The sequence below is a fragment of the Apus apus genome, chromosome 2 (assembly GCF_020740795.1).
Source record: "Apus apus isolate bApuApu2 chromosome 2, bApuApu2.pri.cur, whole genome shotgun sequence".
NCBI lineage: Eukaryota > Metazoa > Chordata > Aves > Apodiformes > Apodidae > Apus > Apus apus.
This window is the reverse complement of record NC_067283.1, coordinates 2,889,244-2,907,226: the sequence shown is the minus strand read 5'-3', so window position 1 is coordinate 2,907,226 and position 17,983 is coordinate 2,889,244. Positions and strand designations below refer to the sequence as shown.

The window sequence follows — 17,983 nt, the reverse complement described above, 5'->3', positions numbered from 1 at the left end:
GCTGGAGAAGTGACTCAGGACAGGCTGGAGCCATTATAACATGGGCAGCAAAGAATTACAGACTGGTTTGGGTTGGAAGGGACCTTAAAGATCATCTCATTCCAACACCCCCTTCATGGGCAGGGACACCTCCCACCAGACCAGGCTGCTCCAAGCCCCATCCAACCTGCTCTTCAACACTTCCAGGGATGGGGCAGCCACAACTACTCTTGGGCTACCTGGGCCAGGGTCTCCCCACCCTCACATCAAGCTTTGGAAAATGCATCTATTAAAAAACTTCTTCAGGATCTCACTATTGCCACCATGACCTGTCTTTAATGTTGACTTACACAGCACATTCTTAATTCCCCAGCTGATTCCAGTGATCCTCCCTACCTGTTTCAGTATTAAATCATCTATCTTGGACATGAATGACCTGATTTTTCATTGAAAGTCATTGTTCCAGATGACAACACTGTGGGCTGGAGATCTCTGCATTTCCTGAGGGTGTCTCATCACCCTCATAGGAAAGAATTTCCTCCTAATATCTCATTTAAATCTCCCCTCTTTAGCTTGAAACTGTTCCCCCTGGTACTGTCACTCCATGCCCTTGTCAGCAGTCCTTTTCCATCTTTCCTGCAGGCTGTTCAGGTACTGGAAGGTGCTCTAAGGCCTCCCTGGAGCCTTCAGGCTGAACAACCCCAACTCCCTCAGCCAGTCTCTGTAGTAAAGGTGCTCCAGCCCTCCCAGCAGGTGAGCCTAGTTTTGACACATCCCAGATCCAGCACTTACCTAATCTATATGCTGCTTACCCAACATGCTCAAGGAAGTACATTAAATTCTAGTGTATCTAAGAAGAGAACTTTTGCTCCAGCTCAGACAGCAACCTTTCAGATAGCACCTCCTGCCTCATCATGATCTTTGGAATAAAAATTTTGAGTGCACTACTCTCAATAAATTTGGCTGCCTAAAGCAATTACCCAGGCAAATGTGGGAGTATGAGGGAGACCTCCTTGGAGAGAGCCATCAGTAGAGACAGCTTCAGAAGGTGATTCACCCTTTCTCTGCGTTACCTCTTAGGTGGGTTGGATCTTCTACAGAGATGCCCATTGTCCTCTACGGACCCATTGCTCTCTTCTCCAGAGAGCTTCAGTGCTTAACTTTGCAAAATCAGGTAGGAGGAAGGATTTTCCTACATCACATTCTGTTACTTCTCTGGGTGCAGTTGTGGTGGTGGACACCACACACATGACTTGATGAGAACCTCTCCTGCACTGTGGTGCAAAGACACGAGGTTCCCTTTCAGTTCAGTTCCACATTTTTATCATTTCAATTTATTACTCTGACCTCAGTGTTAGGTGACAAGTCAGGACCCCAACCATCACTCCAAGAGTTCTTACCCTTGACAGTAACAACCGCACTACTTTTAGCTGCTCCAGCCTCACACTCATATCTGCCACTGTCTCTTTCTTCTGCCCTGTGAATGACAAGCTTGGCTTCAAATCCCGACCGGCTGATGTTATACTTGGAAGAATTCCTAAGGCTCTTCCAGTCTTTGCACCACTTTACAGGGATGTCTGACTTGGAGGTTTCACAGTGAAGGATCACATCCTCTCCCTCAGTGACTTCAGTATCAACCAGCTCCTTTGTGAAGATGCAGGGCTTCTCTAGAATCACATAAAAACCGTCTGAGATGTTTCGCAAGAGGTGGGGGTTTTCCGATCACAAGTAATCTGTGGGATTTGCATCCAAGATTACTTGTATCAAAATTACAGGTCAAAGTTATTAACAAATAATTTGGTGATCATGGTTATGAAGCCTTCAAGATGGCACCAGTCATGCCATAAAGTGTTGTCTAGCAAATACCTAACATCATCTAGAAGAAACCAAGAAGACAATGTCCCTTCTGAAGAATACAAATCAGAACATTCTCACATCTCTCTGAAGGCAAACAAGATGGAGACATGATTTTCCTAAGCCCTTTTCCACATGAGCTGATTAGTTTGAACCTTCTAACTGAATGTGGAAAAGTTAATTCTGCGTGAAGTGAGGTGCAAAATGAGTTTCTCAAAACTAGTAACGTAGAACAGGTCTCATCAGTATGAGTCCTCTAAAAACCAGGCAGATAGTCGAGACTGGTCATGTTGGGTGTCTCTCTACCCACTGGAAGGTGACAGAAACATCCAGAGACCAGACATTCACTTCCAACATAGGTCATTAGCACAGAGAAGATGAGCTGCTTTGTGGAAGTGCTTGTCTTTCCACACAGCTTATAGAAGTAGCCAAAGCTAAACACCAACAGCGGAATTGGTCGAGGTAGATCTTATCTCCCCTAGCTTAATACTTATTCATTCATAAAAATCCAATCAATCAGATGACCAGAGCCTGGTTTTAGTACCATAGCATTACATCTTAGTGTTTCCAAAAGGCAACAACCTTTTGCAAATAAAAACCTTTTGTTTGCCTTCAGAAAAAAAAAAAAAACACATCTGGTTGCATTTCTGTAGAGTTGGCAAAATTCGGGCAAATTTTGACCAAAAAAGGAAAGTTCTTTGCAAGAAACCTGGTGATTCTGAAAAGAATGAAAATATGATCTGACACTGTGGAGACTGTGTGGTTTACATCTTTGGGCTACAAGAAATGTTTGTGTTTTCAATATTAAAACACCTCTGAAATCCTGCCCTCGGGCTGTCTGACATTTATTTTATTCCCTTGCTATAGAACTGGACTAACACTGCAGTTTTAACTCAGTTTAACTTCCAGAGAAAACAATGAATTGTCAACAAGCAACAGCACAGAACACATAATATTGCTTTTCAAGCAATGAAAGCTAAATTAAAAACTTATTGCTTGCACCTTTTTTGTCTTTTTTTTTGCCTTTAACTAACTGGTTACTCGTCACCCTGCCAGCTCGACTCAAGGAAAACTGGACAAGGCATCCAATGCACCACCACCACAGTAGAAAATCCCCAGCTGAAGTCCAATACATTCCCATCTAAGGTCCAATAAACACACTGAGAGTTGTCCAGGATTACAAACTGACAACCCCCAAGCCCCAGCTTCATTATATAGGCAATACTATTATTGGACATACCCAGATATACGTATGCTGGGGCCACATTTGTAGCATTTTTATTCTTTTTTTTCCACCTGCCCACATTAACCCACATTTATTTCTACCCATTCTTTCCTCTCCTGCAGTTTTTTATGATTGAATTACCTTTAACAACCAAACTGGCAGAGGTTTTCTTATCACCAGCTTCAAACGTAATGACCCCCGAGTCCTTCAGTGAGAGTTTTTTCAACGTTAGCAAGTGATATCCACCAGGCTGAGACTGGATGTCATTAAGTTCATTGGTGTGGAGTGGGGTTTTATCCAAAAACCACTGCACTTTGCTATAGTCTACAGGAGAGATTCTGCATTTGAACATGGCAGATTCTCCTTCTAACACAGTGACATCCTCCAGGTCTTCTGTTATTAGTACTTTATGGCCTGAAAGGAACATAGATACATCAATTACTGGAATCTTCAGTTTCTAGCATGAAAATTGATATGGAAAACTCCAAGATTTCCCATGTGAGCATTTCAAGAAAGAAATATGTTCATGATAGAGAAGACTGAAACACAATTCCCATTCACAGGAAGATGATTTATACAGGACACACACCAAAATAGGACACCTTCAAAGCACCAGGACACATGTAGCAGAACAAGTAGCCAGTACAGTGCAAATTCTCTGTTATGAAGTTTCTCCTAAGGGAACTACCTGGAAAGTCTGGAAAGCTGCAGCTCTGACAGCTTCACTGGACTTTAGACAAGACTGAGCAGATGATGACACCCCCAGGACATCCCCATGTCATTCCCCCCTGAAATCCTCCCACGACAACCTCTCTGCTCTTCTAGAGCAAATAGAACTTGCTTTCTGTGGGATAGGACCACCCATCCTCCACCTTCTTTGGGCTTAGTCCAACAATAAACACAGTGGGAAGGGGTGAGAATATTCAACTGTAGCTTTAGTAAAAATAAACAAAACAACAGCCATCAGAACTTGTCTGTACAGATATAAACAGATATATGCATGTTTAAACAAATAAAATAAGGTTATCTCTCTGTACAAAGATACATCTGAGGTTGCTCCTACTTACAAAACCAGCAGAGGGAATTTCAAATATTTTTTCTTTTGTGACTGACAAGCATTTTTTCACTGAGAAAAGTTAGCATTAGAAACCTCACAGTCAATTCAGGTAGCTCAGAGCCTAAATGCCATAGTGGGGATTAAACACACTTTGCTCCTCAAAGCTTCTCTAGCAGATGATTAGAGGCAAAGGAGTCACACTTTACCCCTTGGTCTTTAATAACTAACTATAATAATTAATAAGTGGACAGTGCCACTGTGTCTCTTTGTGGCTGTTCTTGAATTGCTCCTCCTGATCTCTTCATTGCTTCATCTGTTTCAGCTGAAGAGTTTCTCCCAGCTGGGGCTCCAGTGGGGGAACTGGGAGGAGCAGTAGCAACCAGACCTGACTCCTTTCCCTGAAACACTGCCCTGCTGGTACCATTGGCCACCAAAGCTCATTTACTGCTGGGAGCATCAAAGAAAAGCTGCTTGGGTTGCACTCTTCAGCTGGATGGTGTAACTCATGTCTAAGTCCCAGAGAGACATTAAGCATTTAAAGATCCCTGGACCACTCATTTGCCCATCTCATCCTAGCTACCACTACTGGAAAGAGGCACTGAGGGATGTGGGGAAAAGCCTGGAGGCAGAATAATTTTTCCCCTTATCTAATAGCAGCCACTCTGAACCATATCCATCACATGTTCACACAGGAACACCAGCATGTCCTCCCACCAGCATCTGGGGTTTTAAATCATGACACAGAATCATGGAACGGTTTGGATTGGAAGGCACCTTAAAGATCATCTAGTTCCAACCCCCCTGCATGGGCAGGGACACCTCCCACCAGCCCAGGTTGCTCCAAGCCCCATCCAACCTGACCTTGGACACTTCCAGGGATGGGGCAGCCACAACTACTCTTGGGCAACACATGCCAGGGTCTCACCACCCTCACAGTAAAGAATTTCTTCCTAATGTCTCATCTAAATCTCTCCGTTTTCAGATTGAAACCATTTCCCCTCACCTTATCACTCCAAGCCTTTGTAAAAAAACCCTCCCCAGCTTTCCTGGAGCCCCTTCAGGCACTGGAAGGTGCTCTAAGGTCTCCCTGAAACCTTCTTGTCTCCAGGCTGAACAGCCCCAACTCTCCCAGCCTGTCTCCAGAGCAGAGCTGCTCCAGCCCTCTGAGCATCTTCATGGCCCTCTCTGGACTCATTCCACAGGAGGAGTCAAATCATACCCCAAGTACTCCAGGTGTAATTGCTTCAAATCAACAAATTGCTCTGCACACCCAGTTCCATGCTCCTATATTTTTGCCCACATGGCCTGTGCAGTGTATGAACATCATGAGTGAGACAGAGCCAGAAATCAATGGATCTGCTACCCCTGTGCTGAGAAGTAGATCTGCCTGTGCATATAATATTTCCTGGTGGAGAAATGGGATGTACAGTCATATTCCTCTCATGCCTACCTTGCACAACCAGCTTGGCTCTGGACTGGGCATCACCGATGTCACAGGAATAAGTGTCACTGTCACTTTTCTCCAAGTTATTTATGGTCAGCTGCAGGACTTGTTCTTTCTGTGTGATCTCATACTTCTTGCTAGCCCTGAGTTCAGCTATGCCTTTCCTCCAGACCACAGAGGATGCAGCTTTCTCACTCTGGCACATAAAAACTGCAGTTCCACTTTCATTGACTTTAAGGTCTGAAAGTTCCTTGACAAAATAATTAGGTTTTGCTGGAAAGAAAAAAGAGAGAGACAGAGACAGATTTGTTACCCAAACTAGTCTAGTCCTGAGCAGAAGGAGTGGTCTTGAATCCCCTCTGCTATCACTGGTAGAATCACAGAATATAGAATAATAGAATCACTTAGGTTGGAAAAGACCTTTAAGATCATCAAATTCAACCTTTAACCCAGCCCTGCCAAGGCCACCCTTGCCCCATTCCCCTCAGCACCACATCTACATGGCTTTGGAATCCCTCCAGGGATGGGGACTCTAGCCCTGCCCTGGGCAGGCTGGGCCAGGACCTGACAACCCTTTCCAGGAAGGAATTGTTCTTAATATCCAATCTAGACCTCCCCTGTAACAACTGGAGGCTATTTTCTCTCATCCTATCAGATGGAACGGATCAAAGAAGATCACCAGATTCACCTCATTTCTCAGGACATACCAGGTAAGATATTTCCAGAAAATATTAACACCATTGTCCAGATACTGGGGAGGTCTCACCTTGCAGACCACACACAGTTTTGACCACCCATATTAAAAAAAAAAAAACCCAACAAAAAACTAACTAATTCAAATGGCCAGTTTTTATTGGCTCTTTAAGTAGCACATAAGATTCTTCAGTACTTAGAAGGTGTTTTTTTTCAGAGATTTTTCTAAAAGCTTTTAATCTATGACATTTTTTTGAAAACTAAAAATTGATTCTGCTTAGGAAAACAGAAGAGAAGAACATCTCCCTCAGGCTGTAGATATTTACCCCAACTTCTCTACTTGCCAGCCCTTATGGATGCTTCAACTCACCTTGCACTGTGACTGTGGCTTTTGTTTTAGAGGACTCTGTCTCACAGGTGTACTCCCCACTGTCCTTGACCGTGGAGTCATGGATGATCAGAACAGCCCTTGTTCCCTCTTGGTGCAACTCGTATTTCTGGCTCTTTCTGATTGCTTTGCCATCCTTGTGCCACCTGATGCTCACATCAGGTTTCGACAGCTCACAGGTCAGGCTGATGTCCTGCCCTGCTGCTGCTGTTTTATCCTCCAAATGTTTTGTAACCTCAGTAGGTTTTTCTGCAGAGAAGGGGGTGAAAGTAAAGGGAAGTTTGAATATGCATCATCATCATCATCACTATATGATTGGGGGCTTTTCGTAATTCCATCATCCAGTAAGTTTTCACATTCACCAATGAAGGATTGATTTTATGCTAGGGAAGGGAAGGAAAAAGTAGTCTTGCTTTTTGGTACATATTAATTGGAGTTATGGGCTCTCACTAAGTATTAATGATTGCTTACAGGAACTGAGGACTGGGAACCAGGAACTAGGAACACTAGCTCAGGTTGCTCCAAGCCCCATCCAGCCTGCCCTTGAACAAGTCCAGGAATGAAGCAGCCACAGTTTCCCTGGGAGACCTGTACCAGTGTCTCACCACCCTCACACTAAAAAATTTCCTCCTAATGTCTATCCTAAATCTCCCCTCTTCCAGCTTCAAACCACTACCCTTCAACCCATTGCTACACATTGCTACCCTTGTAAAAGTCCCTCCCCAGCTTTCCTGGAGCCCCTTTAGTCACTGGAAGGTGCTCTAAGGTCTCCCTGGAATCTTCTCTTCAGGCTGAACACCCCAACTCTCCCAGCCTGTCTCCAGAGCAGAGCTGCTCCAGCTCTCAGATTGTTTTTGTGGCCTCCTCTGGACTCACTCCAAGAGCTCTATGTCCTTCCTGTGTTGGGGGCTCCAGAACTGGACACATCACTCCAGGTGATGTCTCATGAGAGTGGAGCAGAGGGGAAGAATCAACCCCCCTCAACCTGCTGGCCATGCTTCTTTTGATGCAGCCCAGGAAACAGGGATGCAAGTGCACATTGGCGGCTCACGTTGAGCTTCTCACTGACCAGCACCCCCAGGTCCTTCTCCTCAAGGCTTTCCATATGGAAAGACACACAAGAAAGCAAACCCCAGGATCTTTCTGGCCTCCTCACCTTTCACAATGAGAGAAGCCTTGGAGGTTAGGCCGCGGGCAGTGAAAATTACTTCCCCAGCATCATCAGGAATCACATTTTTGATACTGAGTGTATATTTCCGACCCACGTTGGAGGCTTTAAATCTCCCACCACTTTCCACTTTGCTGCCGTTCAGCGTCCAGTGGAAGTCATCAATGCTTTCATGGGACAAAACACACTCAAAAGTGCAGTCTTCTCCCTCGTGGATTTCAGTGTTCTTCAGCCGCTTGGTGATGCCAATGTTCAGTTCTGGAAGATAAAGAACAGGTCAATATATGGAGAAAAAAGCTTTTATGATTGACATGAATAGTAGCATTGACATTTTTTAGCACATCAGACTGGTTTATCTACAGGGTGGGGCAGGGCAGCACTGCAGTCTTCACAGAGGTATCTGACATGGGAAGGTTTCCCCAAACATTATCCGCTCAGAATCATCACAAAGCTATAGAAAAAAAGGACATGTGAATTTCCTGTTTTTTTGCTCTGGAAGGACTACATGGAGAACAACTTATTCCATGGAGAACATTTTATTCCATGGAGAAAAGTCAAGATTCCATGAACCAGAGAGAGGAAAACTGTCAGACAGGAAGCCTCTGGAACAATGTGTGAGGTTTTTCTGCATGCTGATGTGAGAAACCAAATGTTTGTGTTTGTTAACTTGTTACCATCCTAACCCTCCTGGGGCTCAAATCAGACAAATTCAAAATCCTCATCATCAACATGGGACTGAAAGCCATGGACAATCCTTTTTCCTTCAGGCAGCCACAAAACTGAGAGGATAGGCTGAGAGGACAGTTGCTGGGTTGTACAATAGACAGTGTTGTCCTGCTCTAGTGTTCCCACAACTGACCTTAAATAGCTGCACTATGTGAAACATAAACTGCAGGGTTGTTTGGGCTTTTTTGCTTGTTTCATTTAGGTTTTTTTGGTTGTGCTTCTTTTTGGTTGTTTTTGGTTGGTTTTGTTTGTTTGTTTGTTTGTTTTTTTGTTGGTTGGTTTTGGTTGGGTGTTTGGGTTTTTTTTTGTTTGGGTTGTGGGTTTGTTTATTTATTTATTCATTTCAAATAATGAGTTGCTCTTCCGGGAGGATTTTTCCACTTCAAGGCTGTTGAGGAAGGAAACACTGTCAATACCTCAATACATCTTCCTGAAATACCAGATCCACTCACATACACTCACAGAAGAGCAGTGGGAGATGGTCCAAACATCTCCCTGTTACACGCTAAATTCTGTTAGGACTGTTCAAGAGTGGAGGCCACTGAGGCTCATGGAGGAACAGGTGTGAGACAAAGTGACCAACCCCACCCATATTCACTGCACCCCTTGACTGGCCGTGGTCTGCAATACCTACCCTGAACGCTGACCTTCGACTTGGCAACATCTGTGCCAATATCACAAGTGTATAAACCTGCATCTGTCTTTTCGAGGTCATGGATGAGGAGGCACAGGGTCTTCCCAGACTGTATCTCCTCATACTTTTTACCAGAGGTGAGCTTCACACCATCCTTTTTCCAAACAGGTGTGACCTTCTCCTTGGAGACTTCACATTCCAGTTTAACCACACTTCGCTCCTCACCAAAAACATCATCCAAGGACTTCATGAAGACAGCAGGCTTCTCTGAAGGTGAAGGGGCCAGAACAGAGATCAGTCAGGATATTTGAGACATTTTCAGCTGCTACCAAATATTTAAAGAGAGATTAAGGAAAACCTTGACAATGCTGATGGTACCAATTCAGAACCTCAGAGTCTCACATCTCATGATTGGAAGGAGTTGTAGGGAAATCAGAATTTATTCCTGGGAGGATGCAGGGAAGGAATGAGCAGTGTGTGTTGCTGTGCATGGAGAGTGATATTCAGGGCTGTAATCATGGTCTTTTTTTTACATCTGCACACCTGTGAAATTGCAAAGACTTATTTTTCTCTGTGTTGGGGCAGTTGTCAGGCACAGGAGGTCCCATGGGAGATGCCATCACAGGGAATGGGGCTTGGAGTAGGCACGTAGGGCCTCAGTGAAGGCAAGAGGGACAGCTGCACTGTTCTATGGAATAGCTTCTCAACAAGATAGAGTAGGGTTAAGGAAGCCCTCCTCTGCATCGTGGAGGAGCAGAAAATGTTCTCTGGAAACAGCCTTTCTCATTGCAGCAGTGTGCAAGTGGAAAGGTTAGAAGGTGGTTAGAAGAAAAATGTGGGAAGACAAGTAACTGGGATCTTCATCTTCCAAAGCCAGAGAGCTGGCACTGCTTTTTGATTAAGCAGGATTCACGCAGTAGGAGCAGCAATAAAAAGATATTCTGCACAGTCTCCTCACTCTCCTGTATTTTTTGCTCTTCCCTTTATCTAATTTAAAATATATTTGACACAGAATACATGGGGAATTTTTTTACCAGGTAGAGAAGTATGGAGGAAGAGGAATTCCTTGAGTCTCTGAGTGGATAGAGTAGAAAAGTTAAATTATTGAAATGCTCTGGGAAGAACGAATGAGTCATGATCAGGAGGCAAAATGCAAGGAGAATCATCTCTCTGCAATTAGGAGGTTATGAAGGACATCAGACCATAACTTTCAGAGAGAAAGGCTCAGAACTTTTGTACTTATGCTTCCAGTTAGATGATGGAGTTAATTTAGGGTAACAAAACTCTATGATCCACAGCTGTGCTGCTAAAAAAAAAAAAAATAAATGTAATTTTGAATTTTTGATGTGAGTTTTACCTCATGTCTCTAACATGCCTAAAAAAATTCACCCAGCTTCCTGTGGCTTAGCTGCTGTTAAATCACAGCAACTCGGAGGTGTGCCCTGACTTCAGAACACACAAAGGACAACAGCAAACCTTCTCCTTGCAGGTTCAGTTCAACTCCAGAGTTGGTGTACTAAAGTTATACCCTGCCTTTGGAGGCACACTGAAGCTCAGCTCTTTACAGATAAAAATCTAAAGATAATGACATTTTACAAACTATATAATATTGACTAGACCGACAAGTAAAGGAAATTGCTCTTGAGACTATCCTCATGAATAAAAGGATGAGCTGTGGGAAGTTTTGGCAGGACAACAAAACAATCTTCCTTAGAAAAATCATCAGCTAAAGCAGAAACTGGAAGAAAACCCCTGTATACCTATTGCTTGGCCCCAGAGAGGTGAAGCTTACAACCAGGATTGCTGCACTGATACACAATAACATAATAAATAATCATAGAATCACAGAATCCCAGGGGTTGGAAGGGACCTCGAAAGATCATCCAGTCCAACCCCCCTGCCAGAGCAGGGTCACCTAGAGAACATCACACAGGAATGCATCCAGGTGGGTTTTGAATGTCTCCAGAGAAGGAGACTCCACAACCTCTCTGGGCAGCCTGTCCCAGGGCTCTGTCACTCTCACAGTAAAAAAAATTTTCTGATATTCACCTTAAACCTCCTATGCTCCAATTTGTATCCATTACTCCTTGTCCTATCACTGATCATCACTGAAAAAAGCTTAACTCCATCTTCTTGACACTCACCCTTTACGTATTTGTAAACATTGATGAGGTCATAAATAACATAATAAATAACATAATAAATAACAGCTCCTTTGCATCTCTTATTTACATTCAGCAGTATGATCAGAACCCACCTATCACCTTCAGACGCGCACTCTCCGACACCTTGTCTGACTTCATTGTCACTGTGCCAGCATCCTCAGGCTTGACCTGCTTCATCGTCAGCATGTAGCATTTCCCAACGTTCCTGATGTCATTGAAATTGTTGGTGTAAAGGAGGGTGCCATTGAGGAACCATTCCACATCCTCATCATCGTGGGACAGCTCGCAGGAGAAGACAGCGGAACCCTCCTCTTCGATTTCCACGTCCTGCAGGTGTTTCAGCACTTCTACATCACGGGCTGTGGGAAACCAAGGTGCACCATCACCACTGGTACCATAAATCAGTACTGTTGCCACAAACAGATTTCTTAGTGTTTAAGGTTTATTAGATGATTTCGTCTGGTCAACTGTACACCATGGGTCATGACATTTTATTGAATTGGTTCTGCATCTGGTTCAACAAAAAAAACCCATCTGTTAAAAAGACTACTTTGTCCAGACCCCTCAGTTCTCTTTTAACACATAAAACTGATGGCTTTATTTTCTTTTTAATTAAAAAAAAAAAAGGATATGTTTTTCTAAAACAGTCATGATGTTACAGTGATGCCTAAATGCCCCACAAAGCTCCGAGCCCTGAGTGTTCATCACTGCACGTGCACATTAACACATTATAACTAAATCATCCCTGACTCACTGCTAGGAAAACACAAAGAAAAAGATGGAGAGAATGGGTTTGGTCCAAAACAGCAACTACGAAGAGATTAAGGTTTAGGGAGCAACAGGAATTTAATTTTCTTTACCAGTTCTCAGCCAGAGAAAATGCTGTTTCTCAAGGACTAGCTAACTCAGAGGAGGGTTTGGGGAGTATCAAATAATTTTGTCACTTGGGTGAACCTCTTCAAGGCCAAACTGTTATCAAAAGCTGCTACCTGGACTTCTGGGAATGATTCCGTGGCTCACCTCCAAGTCTTACTGAAAGTGATATAGTGATCATCTTTTCTTATAGTTCCCCAAGAGGTGAAGAACTGGCTAAAACCAGTGCCATTCTAGGATGAGGTAGAACATCATTATGAATAATACATCTCCAGCAGATATAAAAGCTGACACAGTGATCAGGAGATGAAAACCGCAACCAAGATCACCAGAATCAGAAGCTTGTGGCAGTTTAACATAAAGGACATTTTTAGCAAGAAGTATCAAAGGTTCTAGTTCTTCAGATGAAACGGAAAATAAGGTATCTTGAGAAAGACACATGAATTTCTGCCTTACTCAGAATGTGGTGTCCTTCCATCTGCACTACCTACTCCATGGTGAGTGCTGGATTTCAAGTGTCATGGAATATCAACCCTGTGTGTAACACAGTTCACTTAAGCTATTACATTTATATGAAATTAGCACCTGCAAACTGTGGGAATCTACCTCCACTCGAGAAGAGAAATCCAGAGGGAAATACTGAAGCATGAAGATACCATAGAATCACAACATGGTTCAGGTTGGAAGGGACCTTTCAAGGTCATCTAGTCCAACCCCCCTGCAATGAGCAGAGACAACTAGATCAGGTTGCTCAGAGCCCTGTGCAACCTGACCTTGACTGTTTCCATCTACCACCTCTTTGGGAAACCCATTCCAGTCTTTTACCATAAAAATAATCTTCTTCATAAAAAAAATGTCTTCCTTGTTCCTATTGAAGAGGCCAGCCTCCCTGCTGCAAGCCTCTCCTACCTTCCACTGTCAGCGTGGCCTCGGTCTCGGCGTTTCCAGCCCTGCACTTGTACACACCAGCATCCTCAGGCTTCACCTTCAAAATCTTGAGCTCTGCTGAATGCTCCTCCCGCTTGATTTTGTACTTCTCAGAGGGCTCAATGGGTGTGTGGCCCTTGAACCACTTTACAACCTTTGGAGAAGGCCTGAAGTCACAGGACAGGATGACCGAATGGCGCTCCAGAGCTGTCTTGTCCTCCATCTTCCTGGTGATCTGTATGTGGTAATCTGCAAAGTGGGGTTGGGAAGGAAGAAAGGATCAGCCTGAAGAAGAGGAAGGTTTTTCATCTGTATTTCATGACAATTAATTCAATATATGTTGGTCACCAGTGTTTTGTGGATTGCTCAGATGATGCTACAGGTTCCTGCTGCAGATATGATTTGCTTTAAAGCCAAAACAACGTGATGATCTATAGTGAATGTTGGTATCTATATTATAATACTGTCCATTAACTGGACCAAATGCATGGGCCAGTTCTGGTTCAGTGCTTACTGAATTGCTCTCTAATTGCAGTTTTTATTCAAGAGAAAATTAAAGACAAAACAAGGACTCCAGGATGTGACTGGAGATATTTACTATGGTGACAGTGGAAGATAAAAAGCCTTGAAGCATTGTCCCAGATCAAGTCAATGACAAAGCAGATTAAGTAAATGAGCTATCAGACTTGTCTAGTTCAGAAATAGGACAAAATAAACTCTCCTGGCAAATTTAATCCGTTTTGTCCTCTTTGATAAAGTCAAGAAAAAAAAACAACTCATCTTAGTTCAGTAGATTTGAATTTCAGGCGCTCCAAACTCATTTAATTGGATTCCTTCCTGAGACACCACTGTCTCATTTCATGCATCCAACATTGTGCCCAACAACTTGGAACTGGGAACTAAGCAGATCTTCCAGGTATACATAAATTTCCAGACCCCAGTGGAGCCTGCATGTCAGCCAGTGTGTCTGAGAAATTATTTTCCAGGGACTGTGAGAGGGAGGATCAATCCTGATCTAATTCAAACCAGGACATATCAAGTTACCTCTGACAAGCAGGTTTGCTGTGGATTTTGATTTGCCAATGGAGAACTGAATGGTGCCTGTCATGTCAGTTTTGGTTTTCACTATTGTCAGCCGGTGGATGGTGCCTTCTTGCTGCATGATAATGTTTCTGCCAGCCTGTAAGACCTCTCCCCGTAGAGACCACTTGGGTGGTTTCACAGATGGAATGGACGTCTCGCATTCAAAATTGGCTTCCTCGGGCTCGGTCACATCCTCATCACACAACTCCTTCACAATATTGATGGATTGCTCTGGGTGAAGGATGAAATGAGAAAGCAGGGATTTAGGAGACATGAAAGAACTCTTTCATTAGTATCCTGCACACTCATCCCATCTTTTTCTGCGTTTTAATACTGCACTTATTGGTTCAAAAAGCCTCAAAATATAATTCCCCCCCCCTTATAAAAATAAACATATATTGCTTGTCAAATGTCAGACAGTGAGACTGTGACACAAGCTCAAGAAAACCCAGATCTCCTGATTCCCAGTCCTATTTCTAAAACCACTTTCCTATCCTGATGTCAAGCACTTGGCACTATAAAATGAAAAAGAAATTCACTGAAATGCAAATGCTGATAATGAGAAAGATTTTGGTTGGCTACAGCAACTTTTCTCTGAACAACAAAGTCTCTTCAGCACATCCCCGGAATGGGAATTTCATCACGTTCCTTAGGAAAATAAACCATCTATTCATTTTGCAGGATGTTCCTTCATTTATAATCCAAAAGGAAGCCACATCAATGGACTTAGGAAAAAAAATCAACACGGAATGAAAATAATTTTTAAATTATTTTGTGTTTTGAAAGTAAATGGCAAGGGCTTTTCAAGTGAGCCACTCTTTCTTCCAGCACATCCCTGCGCTCAGCACTGGTGAGGCCACACCTGGAGTATTGTGTCCAGTTTTGGACACCTCAATTCAAGAGAGATCTCGAGGTGTTGGAGCGAGGACAGAGGAGGGCAAGGAAGCTGGTGAAGGGCCTGGAGAATCAATCTGATGAAGAAAGCTTGAAAGAGCTGGATATGTTCAGTTTGTGGAAGAGGAAGTTGAGGGGAGACCTCATCAGTCTCTACAACTACCTGAAAGGTCATTGTAGAGAGGTTGGTGCTGGTCTCTTCTCACAGGTAATCAGTGACAGAACAAGAGGGAAGGGCTTCAAGCTGCACCAGGGGAGGTTCAGATTGGACATTAGGAAGGATTTTTTCACAGAAAGAGTGGTCAGACTGTGGAAGAGGTTGCCCTAGGAGGTGGTGGAGTCACACCATCCCTGGATGTGTTTAAGGGTCATTTGGATGTGGTGGATGTTCTCCACTTACTCTCTTGGTGGAGATGGTTTAGGGGAGAACTTTGTAGAGTAGGGATGATGGCTGGACTGGGTGATCCCAAGGGGCTTTTCCAATCTGAATAGTTCTATGATTCTATGATCCCAAAGGGGGAAAAAAAAAGTTTACTACCTTCAACAAAGAAATTAGCACTGCTTTTGTCATCAAAGGCATCACAAGTGTAGGTGTCCTCATCCTCATAACCCGCATCGTTGATGATGAGCTTCCGGTAGACGCCCTCGCTCACAATTTCGTATTTGTCACTCGGGTGAATTTCAACGTCCTTTTTGTACCACCTCACTTTGGCATTGGCACGAGACACCTGGCACTCCAGGACCCCCCGATGTTTTTCAAGAGCAATTTTATCTCGCAAAGGCTTCACGATTTTTACAGGCAGCTCTGAAAAGAGTAAAGCCAGATGGGATAATCAGCAGAGTTGCCACGCAAAGTGCCAATTAAAAGCTCGTTAGCAATACTTCTTTTCTTTTTGATTATTTGGGTGGTGATAGGAAACCCCATTATGATAAGCACTAAATGAGCACACAGCAAGGGAAAGAGCTAATGAAAGGAAAACTAATTTACCATTTGTATGGCTGAACTGAAGAGATACTGAGTAATTTACCCTACACTAGCAGCGGTGCCATGGCAAAGCCAGGCACTGATCTCAGAGGTCCTGAGCTCCTCAGCACTGTGTTAGTTTCACTCTTAACTATTAAAGTTAAACCCCCCAAAATGCTCAATTCTTTTTACACATACTCCAGAAACAGAAAATGCAGGAGAAAGTCAAGCTACAGCTCTTTGACTCTCCAATTCAAACATGAATTTCAATGTCTTAATGTACAAAACCCACCTCCAGAGAAAATAAACCGTGTTATTTAGCCAAAGTTAATCCCAGGATGATATTTCACATGCTGTAAGGTAAGTTGAAGTTTTTCTTTCCCTGAAAGCTTTAGTTGCTGTTTAACCTTTTTCACATTAAAAGTGAGGGAAGTTGGTTGGCTTGTAGTGTGAGAGAGCTTAAGCAGTATTGGCATGAAAAGCAGAATTACCTTTTACAGTGAGATGGGCACGAGATTCTGCCTTTTCTGCTACAAATTTGATCTCTGCTGCATCTTCGACTTGAACACGTGTGTAAGTCAGTGAATAGGTCTTTCCTGAGAACAAAGACACAAGGAGACACAGCTTGCCCTGAGCAAACAGCTTCACTCTCCTAGGCACACTGCCAGGTTGAGCAACACTCAGCTGTTTTCAGTGCATCACCACCAGCTCTCACAACCATTCCCCTATGTCTGTCCCTGGATCAAAGGATAACCTCCAAGGACTGATTGAATGTTGTCCCCACTGTCTGAAAAATACTTGAAACACAAGGATCCCACTCACTCTCAGATGATACAAGTTCCTACCCACTGCTGGCAGCATGGGATGGTGGGACAACACCAAATTTGCTTTATTCAAGTCCCCACCATGTCACTGCCCCAGCCTGGCTGCAATCCCCAAAATAATGGGGAATTCTCTGTTACCCCACCTTAATTTTGAAGGTCAGAACTTTCTTCCTAGTCTCCAATACCAGCACCTATCCCAACCCATGCCCATTCCAGCAGGAGATCCCCCTTTTTCATCCTACCGTCTCGATGCATTCTGATGTTGTCAGCAGCCTTCAGCTTGTTGTCATTTTTGTACCATTGGGTTTGGACCTCATCGTGTGAAATCTCACAGATGAAAGATGCACTCTCATGTTCATTCACTTCCACATCTTCCAGAGGTTTAACAATCTTGATATCTCGGGCTGTGAAATCACAGAGACAAATATTTACTTGGGGTTTCTCCATAACTCTGTGTCATGTGTTTACCTTTTGCATAATTGCATGGGAAAAAATGGGATTGTGTTTCACTCTACACCAGCCTCCCTTCCTGGGTAGTTTCTCTCTTCAACACATTTATTTTATGGTTGAATTTACAGGTAGAGTTACCAACTACAATGGACCTCAATGCAAGAGGATTTTTGTGGTTGCTGGAACTTTACACAGGTTTTTAAATGAAATTAAACATAGTAATGAAAGAAAATCTGCCAAGGAAAACTAAACACAAGCCTACAATCTCTTGTGTCACTACAGACCTGGCTCATTCACATGCTTGTTCTGTCACATGCTTCCCTGCATGGTCTCCACTTACTCCCTTGCTTGTCTGTCTGGACTATATCTGCCACAAGAACCATGGCCACAAGTTTTGCCCAGGAGACACCTTTTCTTCAGAGCCCTCTGAACTCAGCAGAATCCTCTTTAACTCTGCAGCTTTGCACTAATTCATGTCAGAACTTTCCTTTTGAAAGGGAAGGCCTTGATACACCTTGGATGAGCCTCAGGAGCAGAGTTCAAATAGAAACCAGCCAGCATTCAAATAGCAGCCCATCCCAATCACTAAGTCAGGGAGAAAAAGGGAAGTTCAACAGAGCAAAGGAACAGGACAG

The 17,983-nt window shown here is 43.5% G+C and overlaps 1 protein-coding gene across 48 annotated transcripts in view; it reads right to left on the bottom strand.

Annotated features, from left to right (window-relative positions):
• The window catches only part of OBSCN (obscurin, cytoskeletal calmodulin and titin-interacting RhoGEF), a 195,608-nt gene that overhangs the window by 118,666 nt on the left and 58,959 nt on the right, over positions 1-17,983 (bottom strand). For 46 of the 48 annotated variants that reach the window (XM_051612294.1, XM_051612296.1, XM_051612305.1 and 43 more), the window contains 12 exons: positions 17,141-17,302; positions 16,566-16,670; positions 15,649-15,915; positions 14,178-14,447; positions 13,116-13,382; positions 11,426-11,692; positions 9,169-9,435; positions 7,797-8,066; positions 6,623-6,889; positions 5,566-5,832; positions 3,200-3,472; positions 1,380-1,646 (listed from right to left, as the gene is read on the bottom strand). In XM_051612294.1, the coding sequence (XP_051468254.1) occupies positions 1,380-1,646; positions 3,200-3,472; positions 5,566-5,832; positions 6,623-6,889; positions 7,797-8,066; positions 9,169-9,435; positions 11,426-11,692; positions 13,116-13,382; positions 14,178-14,447; positions 15,649-15,915; positions 16,566-16,670; positions 17,141-17,302 (2,949 nt within the window). The remainder of the gene's footprint in view (positions 1-1,379; positions 1,647-3,199; positions 3,473-5,565; positions 5,833-6,622; positions 6,890-7,796; positions 8,067-9,168; positions 9,436-11,425; positions 11,693-13,115; positions 13,383-14,177; positions 14,448-15,648; positions 15,916-16,565; positions 16,671-17,140; positions 17,303-17,983) is intronic. The other 2 variants (XM_051612273.1, XM_051612283.1) reach the window with 2 other exon arrangements.